Below are 27,578 nucleotides of genomic sequence, written 5' to 3'. Positions count from 1 at the left end.
CAGATATTTATCTTTAAATATAAATAGCAATCAATAATCAGGTTCATATCATAGGAAATAATAACTGTCTTTTATTTTCCTCCCATCTCCCTTTTCTCTATCCCAGCACTATATTACAAAAGATAAAAAACTTGAAATATCACCTGTTTGTCTTTCTGTTGGCTTCGATCTCCTGATGGCCAGAGTCTCCAGGAATCATTATCAATAACATCAGCAAGTACAATTTCTTTGGTGGTTATATCAACACCAAATTCAATCTAGGAATAACACATCACTAAATAAAATTTTTTAAAAACTATAGTACTAAAGGGATTTCTTAGTTATAATCTTTACTTTCAAATCTTGTGTTATTTATACCTTCATATCAACCAGTGTACAGTTCTGAGGCATCCAGGATTTTTCCAATATTTCAAAAATTGTCTGTGTAGCATGACTCATGATATCGACTTCAGTTTGGCCTATAACAAGTCCAGCAAAGCAAAATTTTGCAGCAATTAACTGTTCCTCAGACCACTGTGGATCATTATTGGCATCATCCTGAGAATAAAGTATAGAAGTACAATTAATTTAAGTCTAAAACTTTTTAACTTTTCAGGAAAATTTAAGTTCTTTTCTCCTCAAACCTTAATTCCTAAGAAATATTCATCTTATGTAAAGATCTGATTTTTGTTCAAAATACCATGTAATTCAAAGTGTTTTAAGTTAGATTACTGTATAGCTACTTTAAAATTCAAAAGATTTAGAAAGTGACTTATTTTAGGTCATGAAGTATTTGAAAAAATTTGCCCTCTCACTATAAGCCAATATAAACATAAAGTAAATTAAGTTTGTGATTTTTGTTTTTCCTTCATAAGAGTAAAAAAGAGATGGTTAAGAAAGCCAAAACACATTTTAGCTAATCAAATCTTTCTAAAATGCACATTTTCATAACTTCCAAACCTCATCTTTGTTAAAAACTTACAAAAGACTAGAGATGACATAAAAAGTAAACAGTGAAAAATACAACATACTTCATTTATTCTAGGTAGTGTCCCAATTTCACATGAAATCTTTCTTTTACGGATTCTTGAATTGTATAATTATGATTTAAAAATGCAACCTACAGGCAGTGGTTCCCAAATAGAAGAACTACGTTTAATAGCATAAACAAGAAGAAAAAAGCAGTTTCAATACAGAAAAACCAATAAACATTCAGACCCAGTGATTTCTATGATAACATTCTTTATTGTATGTATTTCTCTTTATAGAGACATTAATAATATAGTTTTCCTACATTGGAATATAGTAAGATCCCTCAGACTAGCTTTTACTTTAAACTCAGCAACAGTAAGTTTTCTAAAATTCTGAATTAAATGCTTTTTCTTCTTTCTAATATCTGCTCATTTAAATTTGTTCATTTTGTTAACCATCTTAATCCACTTAAGATAAGTGGCTCTTCACAGATGTTTTGTTTTAAAAAATTCATTTATCTTTGCCAATGGAAGTGTACATAATTGACATAAATATCTGGAATATGTGTAATACCCAAATCTTTTAAGAAGTTTAAATATTCCACTTTGTAATTATAAATCTGCTGTGATGTTACCATAGTACAACACAGAAACATAAAATAATTACCTTGAAAAACATCTCCACTTTCGGTGGGTAAAACTTATACCCTTCTTTAACACCAGGGTTTCTTTTGAGAAAAGAACCAGTTGCTATTCTTCTACAAACCCATTCAATTGGAATCATTTCACATTGGGGTGCTATGAAAGCTGTCTCCCCAAATTTTCTAGTGAAAGCAGTTTTGATACCTACATTTTGATGGTACAAAGTAAAAAAAAAAAAAAAAAGATTAAAATTTAATTGAAGAGGTAAATATGAAGTATAAGAAAACTCTTATCCTCTACCAAAAAAAGTCACAAAACCTCTATCCAGCAAATAATAAAATACCCCTAAATAGCACTATCAAAACTAAATCTAAAATAAAAAACAAAGAGAAAAAATAATAAATCCATTTTCTTAAGAAGTTGAGAGGGAAAAGAAAATTAAAATGGTTTTCTACTGCTTACCAAGATATTAAATATTCACTTTTAGTACTGCATAGCAAAATACATATATATGATCCAGTGACTTTACCATTCATTCATTCAATAAACACTTACTGAGCACCTCCTCTGCCACCGAGTATTTAACTTTGCACAAGGTACATAACTTATCTAAGTGCCATTAAATTATCTCTAAACTCAATTTGATTCCAGGATTCTCAGATTCTATGAGCCATTAATAATATCAATCTACTTAGTGCTATATAACTCAATCAGATACAGCCCTAACTTCTCAAGAGTCTGTTTCTCTTAATGTTTAAAATCAACAATTCCTGATAAAAAAAAAAGGATCCAACGGGCCATAGCAGGCACATAGTGGCCATTGTGTCCAAGAGCACAGAAAATATTTGTTTTCCATCTCCCTGCTCTCTTAGACTGTTATCATGATGTTTGGGATAGAAGCTATTTTATTGATGGCTGTGGTAGTTAGAGTCATGTGTCAACTTGGCCAGGTGAAGGATCCTAGTTCTGTTGCTGTGGACATGAGCCAATGGTACGTGAACCTCATCTGTTGCTCATTACATCTGCAGTTGGCTAGGAGGCGTGCCTGCTGCAATGAATGATGTTTGATTTAACTGACTGGTGCTTAAATGTGAAAGCTCAAGGTAGCACAGCCCAAGCAGCTCAGCATACCTCATCTCAGGACTCGCAACTCAGCCTAGGCCTTTGGAGATGCAGAAAGAAATCACCCCGGGGAAAGTTGTTGGTATCCAGGGGCCTGGAGAGAAGGCCAACAGAGATTACCCTGTGCCTTCCAGCGTAAGAAAGAACCTCAGTTGACAATTAGCTGAAGTTTCGTTTCCTCTGAAGAACGAAATAAATCCCATTTTATTAAAAGCCAATCTGTCTCTGGTGTGTTGCATTATGGCAGCTAGCAAACTAGAACAATGGCCTTTGTAAAAAACCTCTCTAATGATAGTTAATGTACCAAAATGCTACTTTATGTTAGGTATTGTAATAAGCACCATAAACACATTTTTTTAAATCCTCACAACACCACATAATGTAGATATGATTATGGTCATTCAACACAACAGACAAGGATACTGAGACAGTGTGAGTAAAGCAGATTTTTAACACACACTGTGAATTCCAAGAGTTAGCCGCTTAACCACTGTGCTATACTGGCTCTCCTGGAAGTGTCCATCACACTACAGTACAAAGTAACGCTATAGCATTCATGTGAATTAAAATATCTCCCAAGATCCTAGCGGGCTTCACATATTAATGCTCATCTTTGGCTTGCAATGTTAATCCCTCCAATCCCAGTTTAAGGCGAAATTCTCTTTTTATTAGAAAAGGAACGGGGATCTTTGCTCTAACCTGTGTATCTATACCTAAAGGGAAAAACCTATTTTACATGGTACCTATTTAATCTCACACAAAATTCTTGATCTAGGTACTATTTACATTTAACAGTGGAAAAAGCAAAAGCTCAAAGAAGTAATTTAACAAAATTAGGTCATACTTTCAATCAGTAATGGTACCTGAGCTTGAAATGCACTGTCAAATTCCAAAACCTTCACTGTTTTCTCTACATTTCCTTTGGGTTTGACTAGTAAGACTGGATTTAAACAGGGAAAAAATTAACTATAGCATGTTGTATAAAGAACCCTGGGAGGGAATGGGAAGGGTAGAAGTAAAAATGGTCATTCTTAACAAACTTTAATGAATGATCTTCTGGGCAGGGAGGTAATCAATCCTTAACTAAGCATGGTAACTAGATACCTGCCTTCGAGAGCCCTTCTTTCTTAGGTCTGGTAATTAGACATTTGCTTCTATGTCTACCAAGCTTGACTGATGAGTAATTCTATTGTTTTAATATAAACAATAGAATGCTGGTTTGCAGCTGTTATGTACCCCAGAAAAGTCTATGTTCTTTTAATCCACTCCTGTGAGTAAAGACCTGCGGCGGGTGGGACCTTCTGGTTAAGTTATTTCAACTGAGATGTGACCCAACACATTCAAGGTGGCTCTTAATCATTTTACTGGAGTCCTTTATAAGAGGATAAAGGACAGAGAAACACCCAAAGAAGTTTGGAGAAAAGCCCCACAGAAGCTGCTATACTGCATTCCAACAGCTTTAGCAAACCAGGTACCTGACAGCAGTGGAGTACTGCTATGATATGCAAGTACCAAAACTGCTGGAACATCTTTATAAATGCATATAGGTAAGATTCTTGAAGAAATGTGAAGTGCGTGATAGGAAATGCCTAGATTGCTTTGAAGAGACTGTTGATAGAAATATGAACATTCAAGCCATTTCCAATGAGGCCTTAAGACAGAAATGATGAATGTGTCATTGCCAACTGGGAGAAAAGCAATGCTTATTTTAAAATGGCAGAAAATTTGGCAAAATTGAGTCCTGACAGAAGGCAATATCTGAAAGCAATGAGCTTGAATACTTAGCTAAGTACTTAGCTAAAGAGATTTCCAAATTAAATGTAAACAGTAGGGTCTGGCTTCTCCTTGCAGCTTATAGTAAAATACAAGTGGAAAAGAATAAGATGAGAACTGAATTCTTGGGTATAAAGAGACCAAAAACTGATAGTTTGGAAAATTGTGAGCTTTCAGAAAACAAGTCCCCAGAGAATAATGCCCCATATGAGGATTTAACCAAACCAGGAACCAGTCAGTTGTTTCAATGCAAGTTGGGAATGGAAATGCAGCTATTAGGAAGGATTTGAGGAAAGTCATATTGTCTAATGGGTTAAGACCCCTGTGTGCTTCATGCAAAACTGATGAGTTTTTTGCAAGATCGGTATGAACAGAACCACTGCCAGCCTGGATGAAAAGGGAGATTGAAGGAAAAATGACTTCAAAGGCAGAACCATGGAAGCTAAGGTCTAGAGCCAAGAAATTTCAGGCTAGGAGAGTGGATCCTCCCAAGCATGTGGAAAGGGTGAGCTTTTGCAGATGCTTGGAAAACCAAGAGGAGTCTGCAGTGGCTGTTTAGGAAGCATACTGCTGCCCAAGGTTTCAGAAAGGGTGCAGTACATTTCCCACGGATTATGGAAGAGTATGGTTGCCACACCATTGTTTAAGGGGATGGAGCCTGTGCCCTGGAGACAGCAGAGTCTGGCTGCCACCAAGATTCCTGAGGGTGGAGCCGAGATGTTCGAGCCCTTGTTCAGTGTTTGGAGAGAATAGGGTGGCTATAAAAGCCCTTGGAAAGGGTGGGAATACTGCTTTCTCAAGCCCTGAAGATAAAACATCAATTCTATAGATGACTTTCAGACCTGGAAACCTAATGAAGTATGTTTTCGGAACTGTTTGGGTCCTGTGACCCATTTCCCTTCCAATTTCTCCCTATTGAAATGGGAACGTTAATCCTCTTCTATTCTTTGTATAGACTATCTATTCTTTGTATACTGGAAACAGATAACTTGTTTTAAGTTTCACAGGTTCACAGAGATTTTTGCCTTAGGACAGACCATGCCTGTAACTGATTTTGATGAGATTTTATACTTAATAATTGTTACTGAAATGATTTAAGGCTTTTGTGATATTGTAATGGAATGAATGTACTTCGCATATGGAAAGAACAGGTCTTTTTGGGGTCCAGAGGGTGGAGTGTACCTATCTGAAGCAGAAAAGACCATGTTCTTTTAATCCATTCCTGTGGGTGCAGACCTATTGAGGGTGGGAAGTTCTGGCTTAGTTCAAATGAGATGTGACCCAGTCAAGGTGGATCCTAATCCTTTTACCAGAGTCCTTTGAGAGGATAAAGGACAGAAAAAGCTGAGGAAGCTTAGAAAGAAAAGCCCCAGAGAAGGTGAGAGAGGACCCACAGAAGAAGCCACTGGAACCAGAAGCTGAAATCAATGAAACCAGAGAGAAGGACCAACAGACACCAGCCATGGGCCTTCCCCTGTGACAGAGGTGTCCCAGAGGCCAGCAGCCTATTTTCGGAGTCCAGGTATCATCCTGCTGATTCTTTAAATGGGACATTTTCAAGGTCTAAGAACTGTAAATTGTTAAGTTAATAACTCCCCATGATAAAAGCCAATTCATTTCTGGTATACTGCATTTCATTAGCTTTTGCAAACTGAAACAGTTACTTTCATTTAGAGAGCCCTCCCACACAGCAAGGGGGGAAAAAAAACAGAATCAACTTATGGTAATGATCTCTGTACACACACACAAAAATTGCTTCTAAAAGCAAGGACTCAGCTTGAAGGATATAATGATTGTTTTTAACACATATGCAAATCATTAAAGTGATTCCATGATTGCATTTGGTAAGAAAAATAACTCCCAACATTTTTCTCCATTGTCTGAAAAACTCAAAACTTCCACTAAGAAGTTGGGACTTAATCACCACTAGAAAGGCTAGATTTTGAATTTTAAACATTGAGCCCACATCCACAAATTTTATAACTCAGGTTCAGCATGTATAATACTATCTCCATGGAAAAACAGTTATTACCTACTATTTTACAGGTTGCTCATGACTGACAACGAGACAACCAGAATCCTGATTTTCTGATTCTTGTTCCAGTTTTCTTCCCATTCTAATTCCGAGAAACACCTTAATTGGAATATGACCTTAGTTATAAAGAAAACAGTTTTAAATAGATGATTGATGGTCATCTAGATACAGCACTTATTTAATTAGTAACAAGTAAAGATCATATAAGGCTTAATGGGATTACTGATTTATACCATAAAACTAATCTTAAAATGTTTAAAAATTTAGGTTTTCCTTAATTTCAGAATGTTCTGTATAAAACCTAGAGACCACTTTTCAAACATTGCCTGTGAACCTAAATTTTAGTTTAGTGTGTCAAATATGATAAGAGTTTAAAGGTAATTGTTTGTGTAGTCTACTTAGGGTAACCAACTGCCCCAAGTTCCCTGGGGAGCAGGATTTTCAGAGTTCAAACTGGGGCAATCATGGACAAACAGGACGTTTTGGGTCACCCTAACTCACTTTCCCTCAATCCCTGCAAGTACAGAGAGATGCCTTATGAATAAGCAAATAAAAACTTGGACTTGTATTTACTGTCCATTACTTAATAATACATATAATCCTATGGCTATGTACAACCACTAAGAGTACACAGTATTTTTTGTAGTATTTTAAAGGATTAAGCACTGCGCCAGCATGAATGTGTTATGTAGCCCAGAAAATGTTTTTTAATCATGATTCAATATTATAGGGTGGAAACCCTTTTGATTAAATTATCACCACAGAGATATAGTGCTTCCAGCTATGGGTGTGGCCTCTTGGTTATATGGAGATGTGACCCCACCCATTCAAGATGTGTCTTGATTAGTTTACTGGAGTCCTTTAAAACATTTTGAAGAAAACTCAGCTGCTGATGGCTGGAGAACAGTTGCTTCAGAGCTGACAGAGACATGGATGTTTGGAGATACCTGAAAGAGCTGACCACTAGACAAGCGCAAAAAGCTCAGCAGACATTGCCATGTGTCTTCCCATAAGATGCTAAGCAAGCCAGAACCCAGAGTTGTGTCCTGGAGGAACTAAATGAAGGCCTACAGACACTTAGAGAGGAAACCACTGGCATCAGAAGCTGGAAGTAATAGAACTGGGAACAACAATCAGCAAATGCCAACCATGTGCCTTCCCAGCTGATAGAGGTGTTCCGGATGGCATCAGCCTTTCTTGAGTGAAGGTAACCTCTTGTTGGTGCCTGAATTTGGACATTTTCACAGCCATAGAATTTAACCTGCAACTTATTAAATTCCCTTTTAAAAAACCATTCTTTTTCTGGCATATTGCATTCTGGCAGCTTAACAAACTAATACAAGCATCTTAAGAACATCTTGGATGGGGAGAGGGAGATAAGCTGGAGAAATGAATCTGACACCATAAATACATGTTTTTTTTCCCCCAGATCTCTTTTTCCAAGTTGCTGTTTATAAAGGAGTATCCTGCTAAATGTGGATATAGTTATACACACTTAAAGCAGATATGGAGTCTGAAGTAGTTAAAGCAGCTATAAAACTGAGAAATTACAATCATAACTGCAGAAATCATGATAGGCAGAGGATTTCCCTTTGGTTTTTGGTTTTGTTTTTGGTTCTAAAGAGAAGAGATTTTAATTACAAAGAAAAAATTCCAGTAATTGTGTAGAAATACTAGTTTCTACACCATCCTAAAGAAAAACTTACGAGGGTTTTTGGAATTGAAAAAAGTTTATAAAAGCTGGGATCTTAAACTGTTGAGTGGCAAAGTTTTAATAGCAGAACTTACTCTGTGCAATGGACAGTTGTTTTTTTTTCCTTTTAAACAAAGCTTTGCTTAAGGTAAGGGTTACATACTTTTATTGGAATAAATCTGAATGATTCCATTCCTTTGGAGTAAAACTAGCGCTTGCTAGTTTCCAATTGTATTTAGCTTCTCACTGGAATTTGAAAAAATAAAAATCTAAATAAAATAGGTGAAAGTTCCCTGACTACTCAGGTGAATACACAAAAACTGAAGTGGTTAAAAAAAAAAAAAAGAGTCAGACACTTGATTTGCATTTCAAAATGAACCTAAAATTTGTTTGATGCTCTCTCTAAAAATCTACTCAATCACTAGAAAGCCACTAACCAAGGATCCTTGAAATAAAAATCCTGTGATTTTTAAGTTTTTATTCTTTAATTCTATGGCAATATAAACTTTCAATGTAAAGAGGGATTCATGATGCAGATGACAAATCAGGTTTGCAATTAAACATTTTTTTCCCACACTAACTTAAAAACATTAATCAAAGTATTTTGGAAGGAGCAAGACTACTCAAGAAATGTACTGACAGAATGGATTTAACGTGTACTACCATGCTATTTTGTGGAAGTCAGTTAAATAAATCTACCTTAACTGGAAAAAAAAGTAATCATCCTCATTTTGATTTAAGAAAGATTAGTGCTTACTGGAAGCTCCAAGAAATGAAAGACAAGTGGCACTAATGGAAGTAAAAGTATGGAAAGTTATCAAATTATAAAATTAGAACTCAAAAGATGATGAACAACAGTGTGTTTATTTTACAAATAAAGAGCCGTAGGCATCAAAGGTTGAGTGACCCAAGCTAAAGTTTCTTAAACTGTAGGGGAAGAGCTCAAATCCATGAAGATCAAGGTTCATTTCTGCAGCCTACCTCCCACTAAAGGTATTCATTTTAGCTCTGATTTTATACCATGAAGACCAATCAGCAGCTGACTGAATTTCTACAGAAAAACTCATTATCCTAATTCTCCTTTCCATCCTTCTTTCCAAATGTCCTCTAACAATGTTCTGATGCTATTTTGATCTCTTAAAGGACTCTATTGGAAAAAAATGACTTTAATCAGTTTTAGAGTAGGAAGAGAACCTAAAAGTCACTTGGGGAATGGCAGGAGAGAATGTGTGGTTGCTTATCTTCAAATATTTTCAGGACTGTCGAGTGAAAGAGGGATTTCAAATTCTGTGCTATCTCCAAGGGGAAGAACAAAGAACAATGAATACACAGAAATGACAATAAAATTCAATTCATCCATTAGAATGCCTAAAACTAGAATAGGCTTCCCTCAATGGTAAATTCCTTAAGACTAAAGATGTACCAGGAGAGAGAAGGTACAGAGGGGATATATGCACCAGATAAAGATGGCAGTAAATTGTTTAAGATTCCTTTTAAATAAGCGATTCTACTAATTCCAAACCAAATAAAGTGCTATAAAGTTTAAGAGGTCTCGATTTGGTTTAAATAAGCCCAGCTTGTGTGACATCCCCAAATAACATGTTGTTAATAAAAATAAAGCCATATCCCCAGAAAAGAGACAAATGTGTGAGTGTGTGTGAAAATGGACAGGGTGTACAAAGGAAGTGGAGACAAGAGGGTATGTAGATACTTACCTGCTTCCTGTAACAGCTGAAAAATACAACTAGTAATTTTATTTGAGATTGCAGCTTTTCCTTCCAAGTGATTCTTTCTAGCTGCATTTCCTGCCGTAATCTGGTCCTTAGACTGCAGGAGGACTTTTCCTGGACTATCCAATAATTCATAGACTTCTTTTGTTTTACCCTCATAGAGCTTTTTACCAACGTTCAGTACTGTGAAAATAAAATGAAAATATATCAGATTTCAAGAAGAAAGTTCTTGAATGTTAAAGACTAAATCATCTAGAAGAATTAGTTACTGAATATTGAGAGTGACTAAAGTTATAATTTTAATAGAAATTGATTTGCTTAGAAACTTATAATCATCTACTAAGTATTTTCACATCATTATCACCTTCGATGCAGGTAATCATTCTGTGAAGAAATACAATTATGTAATAATTATACAGATTAGAAAACTAAGTATCAGAAAGTTGACTTTATGAAGTTAGAAAATGGCAAAGCCAGACAAAATCCTAAGTTTCCTGATATCAAATTCTGTGTTTCTTTCTACTATCTATCTGCCTTGTTCATGGCATAACTGTAAAAGAATTAGAATTAAAATGTAACTAATACAGTATTTCATAAACACATTCACAATACATATGTAAATCAGCTTTAGGAAAAAACACTGCATTTTTTTCTGAATTTTGCTCTCTGCAGCAGGCAAACAGGGAATATTCAGCTAGATGAATTGGTTAACTTCAAGTCAAGGTGTAAGAGGAGGCACTTCCATCCTGTGATGATAGTTTTAGGAATTGCGAGGAGGGAATCCAGTTTTTTGATGTAAGGCACAAGATGGAAAGGGAATCCAATTTTGATGTAAGGCCCAAGACCTAAGGAAAAGTAGATCCTGGTTCATTAAAAAAATGAATTAGATGAAGATAAAAAGAGAAGTTTAAGTACTTAAATTTCTAAAGAGAGAAATCACTTCTCATGTCCTATAACATGAATACAATCTTGGTATCAGCGTTTTTTGATTGCACAAAGTACTGGGTATGTGCCGGTGAGAGGTTTAGATCTTAGGGAATGATTCTGAGGGAAGTTGATTTATTAAAACAAGACATAATCCTAATTATAATAAGATAAATATACAAACTATAGGATAACATGACCATAGTAGGGTAATCTAATCTAGATATCAGAGAAGGAAGAAGTTATGATTAGGCTGATATTCAAAGAATGATCAAAAGTTGGCCGGACATTATACATGATGCTTAATGATTACAGGTGGCTGACAGATGCACTGACTGAGAAGCAGACTGGTGAATGATGGTATATACATATGATCAAATATTGTGCTGCTAAAAAAGGAACAAAGCCATGAGGCATGCAACGATGTGAACGAACCTGTGGGACATTTGGGGAGGCAAAATAAGCCAGAAACGAAAGAACAAATATTGCATGGTCTCCCTTAGAAAATGTTTTATAAGAAAACAGGGGCCTAGATTTTAAGCTCTTATAGCAGATACATTTAGTCCAGAGTGGTAATTATTATTTCTGATTTTGAGAGGCTGTTTTTTATATGCATAACCTGGTATTTAGAGATAAGAGTGAAGCTGACCAGGTCAGGATTAAGGTAATTCAGAACACAGGTCTAAGAAAGACATTGTCTATATTTTAGAACTGCACCTACTCTTTGAGACCAAAGAAAGAAAGTTTTATTTTGTCTGCAACCTAAATTTTCTGAAGCACATAATCTAACTCAACCGGTCTGGATGGCTCATTTGAACAGTGATGAGAATAAGAATGAGGGCCTTCAATCCTGTATAGCTTAATGTAATGCCTAGATACATTATAAAATATAGTAAGCAGACAATCAAAAAGTATTAGCAAAGTCCTTTGAGGAATGGGAGAGAAAATATGGAACGATTAAACTTTACCACTGGGGAAACCCTGATACTGTGTCAAACATTAAGGACACCCAAATCAACAGGCCAAGTCCTTGATCCTTTCATTTTATTTTATTTTTTTTAAAACATAACAACATACAAACATGAACATTCTTACCATATGATCATTCTATTCTAGGCATACAATAAAAAACTCAAAATATGATCACCATGATCATTTCTTAGAACATTTACATCAATTCATAAAAAGGAAAAAACTCATACATACCATACCCCTTACCCCTCCTTCTCACTGACTGCTAATATTTCCATCTACCCAATATATTTTAGCCTTTGTTTCCCCTATTTTTTTCTATACCCCTTACCACTCCCTTTCATTGATCACTAGCAATTCAATCTACTGAATTTAACATTTGTTCCCCCCTTTATTTATTGATTTTTAAACCATACGTTTTACTCATCTGTCCATACCGCAGATAAAAGGAGCATCAGACACAAGATGTTCACAATCACACAGTCACATTGCGAAAGCTATATCATTATACAATCATCTCCAAGAAACATGGCTACTGGAACACAGCTCTGTATTTTCAAGCACTTCCCTCCAGCCTCTCCAATATACCTTAACTAAAAACGTGATATCTATATAATGTGTAAGAATAACCTCCAGGATAACCTCTTGCAAGTCCTTGGTCTTGAGGCTTACTATTGTGAAGCTTATGTAGGTAGCAGAGAAGCTTAGTTAACCTATAGTTATGCCTAAGAGTTACTTCTGGAGGACCTCATTTGTTGCTCAGATGTAGCCTCACTCTCTCTAAGCCAGACTCTGCAAGTGAAATCACAGCCTTTCCCCTATGTGGGACACAATGTCCAGGAGTGAAAGTCTCCCTGGCGGTGTGAGAGATGACTCCCAGGGATGAGTCCAACACTGGCACTGTGGGATATACAATGCCATCCTGACCAAAAGGGGGAAAAGAAGTGTAACTAATAAAGTATCAGGGGCAGAGAAAGTTAACATAGAGTCAAGAGGCTACTCTGGAGGTCACTCTTACACAAGCTTCAGTTAGACATTGCTACCTGTCATAACTTGCTGAACCCACAACCAAAACCATTCCAGTCAATTCTAAAGAAAACCTAGGACAATATATAAGATTCAACAAAGTTTCCATGCACTAGGATAACTTTCCAGAAACCTGTAACCTCCAGATGAGTCCCAGGACCAGATAAGTTCTGAAACCTTGAGGACCTCTCCAGGACATCAGCTAATTCCATCCCCCCATCCCATATTATCGACAGCCCCTTCCAACATGAAAAAGTTAGAATGGCCATAACCCAAATACCCCTAAAGAGTGGGTTAGAAAGATCAAAGGTGATGATAAAGTTATTCAGAGAAGGTAGGGTTTAAGAAATGAATATGTTTGCTCAATCATTAAACCAATATTTCTTACAGTATCTTAGAGCAGCGATATGCTGGTTTAAAAGGATGTATGCCCCCTAGAAAAGCCATGTTTTAATAAAAATCCCATTTCATAAAGGTAGAATAATCCCTATTCAATACTGTATGTTTGAAACTGTAATCAGATCATCTCCCTGGATGATGTGATTTAGACATTCTGTTTCTGGTATATTGCATTCTGGCAGCTAGCAAACTAGAACAAGCTAGAAGTAAAAACCTAAAATTGTGGAATTGTAACCCATACCAAATTCTGAAATATGTTCTACTAGTAATTGTGGTGCTGTGCTTTGAAATTTATTACTTTTTTGTATACATGTTATTTTCTACAAAACAAGTCCATTGTGATGATTAAAAAAATCTTTATTCCTTCTAGCTCCTATATTCTGTAGCAGCTTGAAGGAAAAATCTGAGAGGATCACATGGCAGTCCATGATGAACTCTGGGGATTTGTCCTGTAATGACTTGTTGAAGAGTGCTTTGGTATGTGCTTTGCTGTTGGGCAAGGGGAGGGTAACAGCATTTAAGGAGTAGAAAAGCCTGGAGCTACAAAAAATAAGATGGCAAGAGATAGGCAGGAGAGTTGATACTGGGACTAGGCAGAATAATCATAATTCTAGTAAATAAAACAAGGGCTGAGACTAGGCAAGAATAACCATCACAACAGCAAGTATAAACAAGGACTGTGACTAGTTAGGGAATTTCAGTAATTTAGGTATTAACTTTGGGCTAGTCTACAATATACTAGAAAGTAAAAAAAAAAATCTATCCAATGATTCAGTAATCATAACCATTTCTGAATTTCTCAGTTATAGCATTCTATTTCTTCAGCACTATTCCAGGAGAGACAGTATAAATAAAAAATAGAGAATAACTTGTGGGAAGGATACCAGTATTTAGGATTTGAATGAAAGGGTCTTCAGACTGGCTTTTAACAGTTCTTAGGATGCAACTAAACATTTTTAAAGGAGAAAGTGCCTTTTTTGAAACTATTTTAGAAATACTAACCTACCAAGGGTATGTAAGATGGAAAGAAGCAGAAAAGTAAAGATCTTAGAGATTTTGCTAGTTTATAGATATAGTTATCCTTATCGCAGGAAAAATTCTGGTCCAATGCTTTAGTTGTGCAGTTGTTAATATTATCTGGATCTCTGTTAAGTCTATACACACCCACACACACCTGTTTTATTGCATGGCTTATAACATGCAATACATTACTAACAAGCCATAAGATGAATATTGAATACTTAGACAAAAACACCAACTTTGTCCCACCCATAAATGAGACAAATAAGACATACAAATTCGTCACCATATAAACGTTGTGTTTAGTGCAGTCCTGAGGGCTCATATCACCTCTGTGTTAAATACAGAACCCATATATATTTCTGTTAGCATTAGATATGAAGCATAGGAAGCAAAACCCAAAGTGTCCTGTACCATCTGTGCCACATATGTAGCAGAAAGGCCAGTTTCAGATGATGTTATTCAATCAAGTTTGCCCTTTCAAAATTATTATACTAGTTCATATTAAAGGTAAAAGCAATTGCTAGAATCTCTTACTTTTAACACATAACAATGTATTTTAAAGTTCAGACAAAGCATTTGGCCACTATAACTTCTGTTCAGTCTTTTGTTAAATTTAAGGAGTCTACAAGATACACAAAACCATTCCTGGTAATTATTTGCAGTGAGATCTTCAAAGAAGTAAAAAGTGACAAGGAAATAGAAAAATACTATAGGAGTTAAAAAAAAATTAAACGCTAATCTTTTTTAATGCCATATATTTTAATTATTATTATTATTATTATTTTTTTTTTTTTTTTTTTTTTAAAGGAAAGACAGAGAGAAGGAAGGAAGGATAGAAGGAAGGAAGGAAGGAAGAAAGGGAAACATTTTTAAACATTTTCTTGTTTTATTGTATTTTGTTTTTCCGTTTTTTGTTACATGGGCTGGGGCCGGGAATCGAACCGAGGTCCTCCGGCATAGCAGGCAAGCACTTTGCCCGCTGAGCCACCGCGGCCCGCCCTATTATTATTTTTTAACATGGGCAGGCACTGGGAGTCAAACCCAGGTCTCCAGCATGGCAGCCGAGAACTCTGCCATTCAGCCACGATGGCCTGCCCAAAATGCAATATATTTTAGACAGTAGAAATCAAAGCATTCTCTTTAGAATTCTCTTGTATTTCTTGAAAGTACTTTAAAATTTAGATTTCTATAATCTGGGGACTTTAAAGAAAAAAGGAAGTACTGCAGAGTGATGAAGTTTTGGTAATGGATGGTGGTGATCGCAACACAGCGTTGTGAATATAATACCTGAAGTATACACATAAAAAAAGGCTAAAATCAGAAATTTTGTGTTTTATACATCCCTATAATGAAAGTTTTCTAAAAAGATGATGGCCAACAAAAAAAGAAATAAAGGAAGCCCACAGAACCAAGGCCCAGTGGAGTTCATTCCCAAGGTCAGGCATCACCTCCAGCTAATTCACTGCATGTACTGGGCCACCCAGAAATGCCTGCACATGATCTGACACACAGGTATGAAGAAGGGAGTTGGGAACCACAGTGCCTTCCTCATTTATTTCTTAAACTCAACTCCTTTCAAATCCTCATTCTAATAGGGCAAAGGATGCTATTCAGATTTATTTGGTAACAAACTTTTGTTTTCAGAAATCTCTAAATCCGCATCTTGGTTTCAAAAATAAACTGCCGTTTTTAGCATGACACTTTTATTTAAACAGAGCTGTTGTAAAGCCATTTAGCTTCTTTACAGCCAGACAAATGCTTGATACTGTTTCTTAATCCTTTGTAGTTGGAAAATACTGCATTTAGGGGTAAACAGCTTTTTTTGGACTATATGCTGATAATGTGAGTAAGCTATTGAGGCCCTGATTTTATTTGGGTGGGTATATTTACACATTTATATGCAGTTATCTAGAATGTTGAAAAACTCATAAGAAGTCTAAGTTCTCTATGCCATGTCAGATGCCAGAAAATACTCCTAACTATACAACATTTATAGAGGTGGATTTTTTTAAGAAGTGATAACTCTTTTCTCCAGGATATTTCACACATTTTATTATTTATCTAATAATTGTATGAGTCATTTTGCCTTTTCATCTTGAAAAATACTCTAAAAATTCTGACAAATACATTTTTATCCGTTATGGAGTATGTGTGCCACCTGGCTATTACCAACTCCCAATATTGAAAAGAACTCTTCCAGTAAATTTGATGCTTTCAGACTCTGATTATTTTAATAACAGAATTGTAAACTTGGATTCCCAAAATATCAAGAAATCCTAAAATCATCTATTCCAAGAATAACATAAAAAGATAGCTAATTCTGTGAGGTGGAAGCTATTTTGTGCTTTTTTCCCCCATAACATTTAGAAAGTAGAAAAACAAATAAAAAACTGGGCTGTTTATTAATAACAGACTTCTACAATAAAAAATTTATGGATGTGTTTTCATTGGATACTACTTAAATATGACAAACTACTTTTCAAGGAAAAAAAATACCAATCAAAGCCTCTTGGCATAGCTAACCAGAGTTTGATCTATATGCAATTAATATGAAACTTAACAGGATCAAATGCCTATAACAAAATTTAAGCCCCCACCTTTTGGGCAATAAAATAAATGAAATCAATATAAGGGCATTTTAGAAGGGTTTAAGGTCATATTCTGAATGAAACGGAAACCTTTCTAACTCAGAAAGCAAAATAGTATCTTTCATCAGCTACTTTATTCTATCATGTCTAAATAAAAGCAGTCAAGATATTTCAATAGTTGCTTATTTTCAGAACTAATATAAGCGACTTACCATGAAAAGTCTATACCTAATAAGTTGTTTTCTTATGTTGCACTGTATATGTGAAGACTATCCCTATCCTTTGCAACATCTCTGAAGAACACAGAAGCAAAAAATGGGTTACAGAAGCCTAAGAAGTCATGGAGCGTTGAAAGCCTTTTCTCTGGCTTCTCACTAGCCACTTACAATTCATTACAGAAGGACAGAGTGTTTTGGGAAAAAGAATCATCTTTTTTTTTTTTTTAAATGGGCAGGCACCGGAATCGAACCCGAGTCCTCTGGCATCGCAGGCAAAATAGAATCATCTTGACTAGGGGCTTCTTGTCAAACGCCATCAGACACACAACTGTTAATCAGACCATTAGCTTAAAGCTCTTGGTAAAGATGAAAAAAACCCAAAACTTTAATTTTCCTATTGGAAACTTATTTTGTTGTGGTAGTACTCAAACAGTTCTGCCCACAGTTCACTGTACCCTGAACTTAAGATACCAACTGGTATGTGGCCAATCAGTAATCAGGCCGAACTGCATTCTTCTTAAGTTTATTTGGTTGATAAACAACACTTAACCAATGATTCTTTTATATAACCTTTAACATGAACTCATAAGTCACAATGATTATGCCTCAAAACACAAAGGACAGATGGTAATTCAGATGGGCACCTCTGAAAAAGTTTGTCAGTTGCCTAGCCTGATTTTTCGGAAAATCTTAGGGAAAGACTGACATTCCCCACCAATCAGTGACTGCATGTGAGTCTTTACAACGTTAAGTGGAAAAAACAAGAATCCCAACATAGCACCCAATAGCCTTTCACAGATAAAATCATTGACCAAATGAGCACTATGAGTAGTTGCAGTAGGTAAATAGTCCTTAATAAGACCTTGAAGGCCAAAAAAATGACTATGCTGAATCCATTACAGAAAAGATTGGGCACCCAAATTTGATAATACTCTCCAATTTCATGGGATTTCTGTGACCTGAAAGTTTAATACATGTTTATAAGTTTGTCATGATGCTTGTAGTCTTGAAGCAATGTTTGAACTCTTTCAAATGGAGTGAAAATTGCTTCTGTTGTCCCTGCAAGTACGGCTGCCATGCTATGCTCTGAGTTACAAACTTTGGAGTCATGGGGTACTAACATATTTACAGAGAAAAAAAGTAATATCCTCATACAGACCAAACACATAGGCCAGTGCAGTTGTCTTCTGCATTAGTGGGGGAAGGATTCCATAATGCAAGTTTTGGAATCCATCCCTCCTCAACTGAAGTATTGCATTCTGGGTTTTGATTCCATATAGTCGTTGCTGAAAGTGGACCTTTTGAATAGGAAAAGTGTTGAAAGCTGCATAGCACCCACATAAGTAATGATTCATTTCACAAACATTTGTACTATGAGGTGATATATCTTGAAGATACTATGATTGGTGGCCTCTTTTCATGGGCTTCTGAATCCATCATGTTGCTTAAGAACTTTCTTCTTAAAGAAAGATTTTTTTAAAATCTGTTACACCATCAGGCGTGATGGTATCTTTTTGATAACTCTCCCAATTCCATCCATTGTTAATGTCCTTTAGGTTCTCTCGTCTGTAGACAATTGTGGTAACTGAACTTCCCATAGTTGCACACATCCTGACCCATGCCCGGTAGCTGCCAGCACAGGACCCCGTTGGGTCCTTTTGATCTAAATTGAAGTTTTCTATTTGGAAAAAGATGTGTGGGAAAACCAACGTTGTCTCATCATAAATGGCAAGAACTACCTTTCCTTAGGGTCTGACCACTCAGGGACAAAATGACTAGCGACAAGTAAATATAATAAACTTAAAGTGCAACAAGAATTTTTTTTGGCCTAGGAGTTTGGGGCAAAGCCATCACAGCATCAAAATCTATTTCAAAAAAGGAAAAAAAAAGCCACAATCCAGACAGAAAGATTCGGAAAGAAGGTTCAACTAGTAACAAAAGAGAAGTAAGACTTGGTTTCAAGGGTCACACTAACTTTTCATAAGATCATTTTGCAAAATAGTTTTTAATTATTACTTACAAATGTGATTTCCCCGTTCTTCTCCAACGCCTGGCCACCTCTCGTGCTAATTACCCCTTCTCTATTCTGCTACTTTTCCCCTATACCGAAGGCAGTGCTGAGTGGCGCCGTCTCCACCGTGCATGAGCCACGTGTCCTCCCGCCCCGCGCACCCACCAAGATGCCGGACCCTGGTCCCGGATGGCTGCTGTGGGGCCCGCGGGGCCCACGCACATCTGCACAGAGCCGGAGAATTGAAAGCTGGCATCCGGGAAAGCGCTGGGGGCAGGGAGGGGGTGGCGGGACCTAGCAGTCCCCGCTGGACCTCAACGCCTGTTGCTTACCGTCAGCTGTCGCCATTATTCTGAGTGGGCTGCGGGGAGCAACTGCACTAGAAACAGAGCCAGGAACCTGATTTAAAAAAAAAAAAAAAAAAAGGAGAGATCAGCAAGGGTAAGGGAAAGGAGGCGCAGCCCCCACGCGTGTTTCCCCGCCACGTATCAAGGCGCGCCCACAAGTGCTCACTTAGAACACAGGAGCGGCAGTCAAACCCAGAGGGTATCCGTAGACGGAGGTGCAGTTCAACTTCGGGAGAAACCGCTACCCAGGAGGCTACCCGCAGCGCAGGCGCAGGGACGCGACTCCGCCTCCAGACTGCCCCCGGCGCAGCGCGCGTGCTGTTCCAGGAAACAGATAAAGTGGCGCGCGCTTGCAGCCCCGCCCCACCCCACAAAGCTCGCTCACTGGGACCCCTTCTTGGTGTACCAGAAAGGATCATAGGTTGGAGCATACCAAGTGGTAACGGCTAGGGAAAAGCATCTGAAAAAGGATATACAAGGTTTACATCTTCTGGTAGAGAAATTACGAAATCTCCGCTGTCCTCATCAGCCATATTATGGATCATGGAAAATAACAAAGATTTTCACATGCAGAAAATGTATCTTCTTTAACATCTCCTGCGGAGGACTGACTCCACCCCACAGAATCTATGACTCCACCTCTGGGCCCGGGAGCCTCCCCCTGCGCCTCCGCTCATTGGTCGACCTGGAGGGGCGGGACGGGGGAGGCGGGAGGACGCGCTAGTCTTCGCCGCAGTAGCTAGGGTCTAGTCTCTGGGAAGGAAGCCGCTGTCGTGATCGTTTGGTACGCACCGGCCGAGGGGACTGCTGGTTGGCGCTTGAACCTGGGCCTGGACGGCAGGTCCTTCCACGTGCTTTTCGCGGCGACATGGAGCTGGAGGAGTTGGGGATTCGAGAGGAATGTGGCGTATTTGGCTGCATCGCCTCAGGAGAGTGGCCCTCGCAGCTAGATGTGCCGCATGTGATTGTCTTGGGACTTGTGGGTCTGCAGCACAGGTAAGCAACAGCGTGGGAGATGGAGGCTGAACGGATGCGGAGTGGGGATGGCGGCATGTGTGCTTTCTACATCTACTCAAGCCTCTTCCCGCGGCCTGACTTGGCGACCTCGCACGCGCCTCGGGGTGGGGAGACTGGTACATGCCTTTAGCATCCTCTGAGTTACCAGGAGCTCTCGAAGGCTACGTTGCCACCCTGGCAGCTTGCCCTGCTCCCCACCTCTAATGCTATTTAGGGGTTCGGGCCTCCCCGCCCTCCTTTTGTGCACCTCTCAGTTTGTAATGCTTCTGTCTGCTTGGGCTAGCAGGGACCATGTACTTCCCAGCAATTTGCGGGTTCTTATCTCCCAGCGTCTGGAGCTACTTCTGCCTTAGGCTTGTATGGAGTGATGGCAGATGCAGATTCTACAACACTTTTTAGATAGTGAAAAAGTTAGTAGTTAGAAGATGCCTAAAAATTAGCTCCCGTCTATAAAAAGGGGGGGAGGAGTCCTTTTGTATGTTGACTTTGAAAAATCAGGCGACCCCTTTGTGTTCAAAAAAATAATTTTGCTTCCCATTATCTTTCCATTTCTTATTACCTGACCTAACTGGAAGTTGATATAAACAATTCCGATTAATTATTGCAGTGAAAAATATAGCCCTAGGTTTGACATAAAAGTATTAAAAAGTTTCTCTAAGACAATACAGTAGCAACTTCTAGAACGTTGAAGAACTGAAAATACTTATCAGCATTACAAATGATTAGCTTTCCCTTACCAAACTTAAAAGTAGTCTTGTTGCTGTTTTCAGAGTTCTAAATACTTGAATTTGAGTTTTGCATTTTGAGTATTTTTTACTAAGAGCTGAGAATAATTCAGAAACTTTTAAAACTCAATTAACTCTAATCTTGGATAATTGAGTTGACCATAATAGAAATCTTGATCCATTTATGTGGTAGTCAAGAGTAACTAGTAAGCAATTTAAATAGTTTATAACATTCTTAAGAAAAGTTATTCTGGATTCTGCCATGAGGGGCAGGGGTGGTGTACAAAAGAAAGTGATGTGTAGAGTTGCCTGGTTTGGAAAATATATGAACTGACCTTTTAACTCTTTTCTCAACTATATTTGCTTTTTTAAAAAAATTACTCAGAAAGTTCTTTTCATTCCCAATAATTTCTCCCATTTAAATCTGTACCTGTAGAAAAAGGAGCTAGTTTTCTTTTTTTTTAGTTAGCTGTTGCCACTAATTGGAATTCTATACTCAGCTTAGGAAAATCCTTGGTTTGTAGGTTATAATGGGTTTTAAAATTGAGGTTAGATAATACAAGATAAGAGCAATAATGATGTGATTATCTGGCAGTAGAGCAATACTGAAAGGATTCTCTTAAGCTGCTCATGGTTGAGAAACTGGCATTGTAAATTCATCCTGTGGTATCTCAACAACAGTGCCCAAAAAAACTATTAGCTTTTTAAGATTTCCATTATGCAGTCCTGGAATCATTAAGCTACACATAGAGAACTGGTTCTTCCCACAAATCAAAAACAATTCATGATTTTGGATGAAGAGGGAAACTCCCTCATGTGTATAAGATAAAATCTGCTGTTCTAAACAGCAGGGGCCACAAAGAGATTAAGAACTAAGTCTTTATATGACATTGAATCAAAATTGGAAGCCTGCATAGGTTATCATTTCTTAATTTACTGTAGAATTATATACATTTTACATTTTAACAGGTGGTGTTTTGTTGCAGAAAAGCCTATTTCACCCCCATTAGCTTAATGGTTAGTCTTAAAACAAGGTATGATTGTTTTTGTTATGAAGGAATTAGCCTGTTAATGCATTATCTTCCTAAAACATGGAAATGAGAAGGAGGGAATTTCTATCACTTTTGCATTGTATTTGTGTCTTTGTCTTATGCATGATCCAATAGAAAAAAAAATATCAGTCTCAGGGAAAACGATACCTGAAAGTTGTAATATTAAATGTTTCATATAAAATACAAAAGGGTGATAATTACACGACATGTGCTACAATACTTAATCCAGATGGGTTCAGCCAGAACTATTGCTTTTTAGTAGCTTTCCGACTATTTATAGATTTGACAGCTCTACTTTCTGTCACTAGAAATTTTAGCTTTACATTTTCAGGTTAAACTAACTAGTTGTTCTCTTATCTGCTTCTAGCTGTGTGTGTGTGTGGGGGGGGGGGGGGCGGCATACCACATTCATATAATCACCAACTGCTAATTTTTGGCCCTGAAAACATCAGCTCAGTGTTTTGCAGAGTTTTGAACATGAACAAACTGGACACCTCCTGTAGATCAGACAGTTTCATCATTAAGCCACAGCCACTTTGTATGGAGACTAGAATGACCTAGTTTGACTAGGTTTGAAGATTCCATAAAAAGAATTACAAAATCTTTCAGATTTATCCTATCAATCACCTAGTTTTCCTTGGTTAGAAGATAAGAATACCGGTCCTATTAGTGAATGGATCTCTTCTCTGTATTAGGAATTGAACCCTGCAACTGATGACCATTTTCATATGTCTTCTAGGTTAAAATTGGCTATTTACCTCATACAGTTGGGTCGTGTACTGGGTTTCCTGTCTGCAGAAACTTCCAGTAGAATCTTTTGGTTCTGTTACGACTTGAGGAAACTGATTTGCAATGATCTCAGGAGCAATTTTCTTACGAGACACAGACACTGATTCTGCAAAAAGAGTACATGAAATCGTCACTAGAGAAACACCTGTGAGAAAGAGACAGAAAGATGCACTCAGATAAAAAAAAAACCTCTGTGGGATTAGTTTCCAGTTATTTTCATTCATTTAGTGTTTTAGAGAACATGGGAGTGGGTTCTCAGAAAACTTGCTTTTGGGGTGTCAAATTAAGGCTGAGGATATCTTCCTTTTTAATAACTGCCCATGATAATTGTTCCAATTGTTGATTTTTAGAGTTTTAATTCAGTTTGTTTTGTAATCTTTGTCAGTGATTTGGGTGGTGATTACATGAGTGTGCTCACTTTATGAAATTTTGTTGAATGCTTCACTTTGTGTTTACTAATATCTAAAAAATGCTAAAATTTGATTATCCTGGAGATACAGAGGGGAACTGATTCTCAATCTAGTTCTTTTTTCTTCTATACTGCTGAGTAACATTTCCTTACCTCTTCTGTGGTGTGATGATACATAAATTTAGAGTTATAGCTCACATAATTATGTTGACTTTGGGGTTTAGTTTATCTGTAAACTTAGTAAAATATTGTACTCATTACTAACTTAGAGAAAACCAAAATTCAGTGCTTATTAGTTTATGGGATTTTCCCTTTTATATCCCAAACTTCTGAAGGTGTGCTGGTTTGAAAAGGTTTATGTACCCTAAAAAAACCATGTTTTAATCCTAATCAGCCTTGTGGGAGCAACCGTTTCTTCTAATCCCTATTCAGTACCATATACCTGAAACTTTAATTAGATTATCTCCCTGGAGATGTGACTCAATCAAGAATGGTTATTAAACTGGATTAGGTGGAGATGTGTCTCTACCCATTCTGGGTGGGTCTTGATTAGTTTACTGGAATCCTATAAAAGAGGAAACTTTTTGGAGAAAAGGAGAGTCTGAGAGAGCAGAGAATGACATAGCAACAGGAAGCAGAGAGTCCACCAGCCAGCGACCAAATAAAATGAAGAAGGAAAATGCCTCCCGGGATGTTTCATGAAAGGAAGCCAGTAGAGAAAAAGCCATTCCATTTCTGGTATACTGCATTCCAGCAGCTAGCAAACTAGAACAGATGGCAATTACTATAAAATGTAATTTAAAGGCTCATGATAAATGCATAGTTGTGCAGAAATTTATTTCTGACTCAGAAAGTTTCCATTAACTATCACTTTCATTCTTAATAAGCTATAAGATAAACCATTTCTCAGGATTGTATGCTTTCACACAGTTCATAAGCAATATATCTAGTCTCATTTGTCAAGGACAAGAGTAAGCATCTCTTATCAGTAAAAGATACAGAAGTTTTTCTCAATGTGGCAAAACTTGGCATTTCTCAGGCTCTTACCATCTTCATGTGCTTTTCTCTTGATTCTCAAAGTACCTGGGTTTTTGGTATGATCTTCAAATAATTCTTAAAACAAACATAGGAAAAGAACCATTATACGACATCATTTGAAATATATTAGTTCAAGTATACTCAAGTGAGAACATTTAAACAATTGGACTGATAAAGAATGAGTTGGACAGTAACATTGTAATATGCTTCCAATGAATGTAACAAAAGCATTATGCCAAAACTAAATGTCAACAGGCAGGGGGATTTGAAAAGGAGTGTGGATTCTTTGCGGAAGAAAAGGAAACGTCTTCAGATAGAGTATGGTGGCAAAGGCATGTCTGTACACTTCGGCTGGATTGTATGATGTGTGAATAAAACTATTTAAAAATGAACAGCTAGAGAAAATGTGTAGAAAGTGATGTGCCTATTCACACTTGATGGGGAAATGCCCCTTGGAGGACAGTGTGGTGGTTCCACAGGAAGCTAGGGGTGGGTTTGCTGTATGATACTGAAACCCTATTGCTCAGTATATACCTGAAGGAGCTGAGTGTGGGGACACGAATGGACATTTGCACACTGTTGTATCTGGTGACAGTGTTCATGACCTACAATGAATGGAGGTAGTCTAAGGGTACAACGACTGAGGAATGGAAGAGGGAACTATGGGGTATACATACAGTGGACTACTGAGCCACCTCAAGAAGGAATGAAGTTGTGAGGCATGCAACTAGATGAATGAACCTTAAGAGCTGCATATTGAATGAAATGTCAGGAACAAAAAGACAAGTATTATCATGCCTCAATCATGTGGACTAACTATAATATAAAAAATTGGTGACTAAAGTTGAGAATATGTGATGTCAGGTTAGGGCATATTGTAAAGGGCTGTAGATTGTAAGCTCTTATTGCAGTCATATCTGTTCTGGAGTTTTAACTGTTATTTCCAAATTCTCAGATACTTAGCTGTTTGTATATAACATGAAACTTTCCCAGAAACTTCGGATATTTATGTAACACCTGAGACTCAGGGTTAGAATTCTAAAGCTATGAAAGTCAGCAGTACCCCATATAGGAACTGTTTAAAAAATTGAAAAAGTGATCAGACATCGAGTAGAGATATGAATGAAGCTGATCTGGATAGGACTAAGGTATATCAGAAGACTGGGTAAAGGATATTATCCATGTTTGAAAACTGTGAGACTAAAGGGGGAGATGTTTCTTTGATACAAAATTTATATTTTGGGTAGTACATTTCCTAATTTAACTTGTAAGGTCAGTTTAATTCAACACCATAAATACATGGACTCGTGAGTATGGCATGAGATTTTATTGGTTTGTCCAGGTTAGTGTGATGCCCCGATAAATCCCAGAGTCATTTGGACAGTGAATAAAGAAGTATTTGCAAAGTCTCCTTGGGGGAATGGGGAGAAAGGGGGCAATAGTCAAATTCCCTATTTGGAGAATTTCTGATATTTTCACAAAGCAGTGGAGACAACCATATCAATAGGATGAACCCTTGATTTTGGGGTTTGCCCCTATGAAACTTATTCCTATGAAGGACAGGCTAAGCCTATTTAAAATTAGGCCTAAGAGTCACCCCCCAGAGAACCTCTTTTGTTGCTCAGATGTGGCCTCTCTCTCTCTAAGCTGACATGGCAAGTGAACTCACTGCCCTCCCCACACCCTACGTGGGACATGACTCCCCAGAGGTGTAAATCTCTCTGGCAACATAAAACAGAAAGCCGGGGATGAGCCGGGACCCAGCCACAAAAGATTGAGAAACTGTTCTCAACCAAAAGGGGGAAGAGAGAAATGAGACAAAATAAAGTGTCAGTGGCTGAGAGATTTCAAACAGTCGCCAGGTCATTCTGAAGGTTATTCTTACACATTATATAGATATTCCCTTTTTAATTTATGGTGTATTGGAGTGGCTATAGGGAAGTATCTGAAATTGTAGAGCTGTGTTCCAGTAGCCTTGTTTCGTGAAGATGATTGTATAATGATACAGCTTTTACAGTGTGACTGTGTGATTGTGAAAACCTTGTGTCTGATGCTTCTTTCTTCTAGGGTATGGACAGATGAGTAAAAAAATATGAATAAACAAACAAGTAATAGGGGGAACAAAGGTTAAAGTAAATTGAGTAGGTCAAAATACTAGTGGTCAGTGAAGGAGGGGTAAGGGGTATGGTATGTATGAGTTTTTTCTTTTTTTATTTTTCTTGGGTGATGCAAATGTTAAAAAAAAAGATCATGGTAATGAATACACAACTATGTGATGATATTGTGAGCCATTGGTTATACACCATGTATGGAATGTTTGTCAAGAATGTTTGTATGGTAAGTTTTTACAATAAATTTTTAAGAATGAGTTGGAGAATAGGAAATAATTGAATATATATTTTGCTAATAATTTTGGGGGTCATTTGAACATATACTAGTGTTAGGATTTTATTTCTGCAGAGATTTTTTTCTTGCTAAGTTAAAATACAAAGAGGAAACAAAGAATTTTTTTAAAAGTCAGTTCCAAGGTTACCATGTTTCCATTTGGCAGTTCTAAGAGTTGGTCGTCTTAGGATGCAGTCAACTTCATAAAATCTCATTTTTCTTCATGGGCTGCCATTTTTCTTTTGTAAAATTCTGTATTCATATTTTAAATTTTTATATTTGGTATGACATTATTTCCAGTCTTTGTCTTTTCTAAAGTGCATTAATCTTCTGGCAATTTCCTCAAATATTTCTTTATTACTTAATATTCGAGCATTTGCTTGATTTTTTTCTTCAGACCATATATATCAATGCTCTGATCTCATTGTCACATCAGTGTTTTTCAGCCTCTGGGTCACTCGCTGTTATGATCTGTAAATGGTTTTTAGTATTTCTAAAGGAATTTGATTAACTGTAAATCAATATGATTACAGTTATTCAAACTTATAGATAAATCTTGTATTGGAATATTGTTTGTTTAAGAGCCTGATTTGGCATAAAGCACTGAGAATTGCAATAATAATTTCAAAATAAGGGTCAAAAACATTTTCATACATCCATATTCCAACAAAGTTATTTAAAACAAATTATAAGGCACTCTGCATCCCAAT

At 37.1% G+C, this 27,578-nt stretch overlaps 2 protein-coding genes and 1 pseudogene across 9 annotated transcripts in view; 1 reads left to right on the top strand and 2 right to left on the bottom strand.

Moving 5' to 3' along the window:
- Window positions 1-27,578, bottom strand: part of PAICS (phosphoribosylaminoimidazole carboxylase and phosphoribosylaminoimidazolesuccinocarboxamide synthase) — a 77,216-nt gene that overhangs the window by 9,242 nt on the left and 40,396 nt on the right. For 5 of the 7 annotated variants that reach the window (XM_077136955.1, XM_077136954.1, XM_077136956.1 and 2 more), the window contains 7 exons: window positions 24,493-24,558; window positions 23,006-23,142; window positions 19,439-19,505; window positions 9,931-10,128; window positions 1,618-1,796; window positions 358-537; window positions 144-257 (listed from right to left, as the gene is read on the bottom strand). In XM_077136955.1, the coding sequence (XP_076993070.1) occupies window positions 144-257; window positions 358-537; window positions 1,618-1,796; window positions 9,931-10,128; window positions 19,439-19,505; window positions 23,006-23,142; window positions 24,493-24,558 (941 nt within the window). Of the gene's footprint in view, window positions 1-143; window positions 258-357; window positions 538-1,617; window positions 1,797-9,930; window positions 10,129-19,438; window positions 19,506-19,619; window positions 19,758-19,886; window positions 20,084-23,005; window positions 23,143-24,492; window positions 24,559-27,578 lie in introns of those variants that run through there. The other 2 variants (XM_077136957.1, XM_077136959.1) reach the window with 2 other exon arrangements.
- Window positions 15,296-19,415, bottom strand: LOC143663276 (mitochondrial nicotinamide adenine dinucleotide transporter SLC25A51-like; annotated as a pseudogene).
- Window positions 19,844-27,578, top strand: part of PPAT (phosphoribosyl pyrophosphate amidotransferase) — a 42,410-nt gene continuing 34,675 nt past the window's right edge. Inside the window, exon 1 of one of the 2 annotated variants that reach the window (XM_077136961.1) lies at window positions 19,844-20,449. In XM_077136961.1, coding sequence (XP_076993076.1) covers window positions 20,354-20,449 — 96 coding nt within the window. In that variant the 5' untranslated portion in view covers window positions 19,844-20,353. The remainder of the gene's footprint in view (window positions 20,450-27,578) is intronic. The other variant, XM_077136962.1, reaches the window with a different exon arrangement.

The sequence above is a fragment of the Tamandua tetradactyla genome, chromosome 19, assembly GCF_023851605.1.
Source record: "Tamandua tetradactyla isolate mTamTet1 chromosome 19, mTamTet1.pri, whole genome shotgun sequence".
Lineage (NCBI taxonomy): Eukaryota > Metazoa > Chordata > Mammalia > Pilosa > Myrmecophagidae > Tamandua > Tamandua tetradactyla.
Note: the sequence above shows the minus strand (reverse complement) of the source record. Positions and strands in the feature narration are given on the sequence as shown.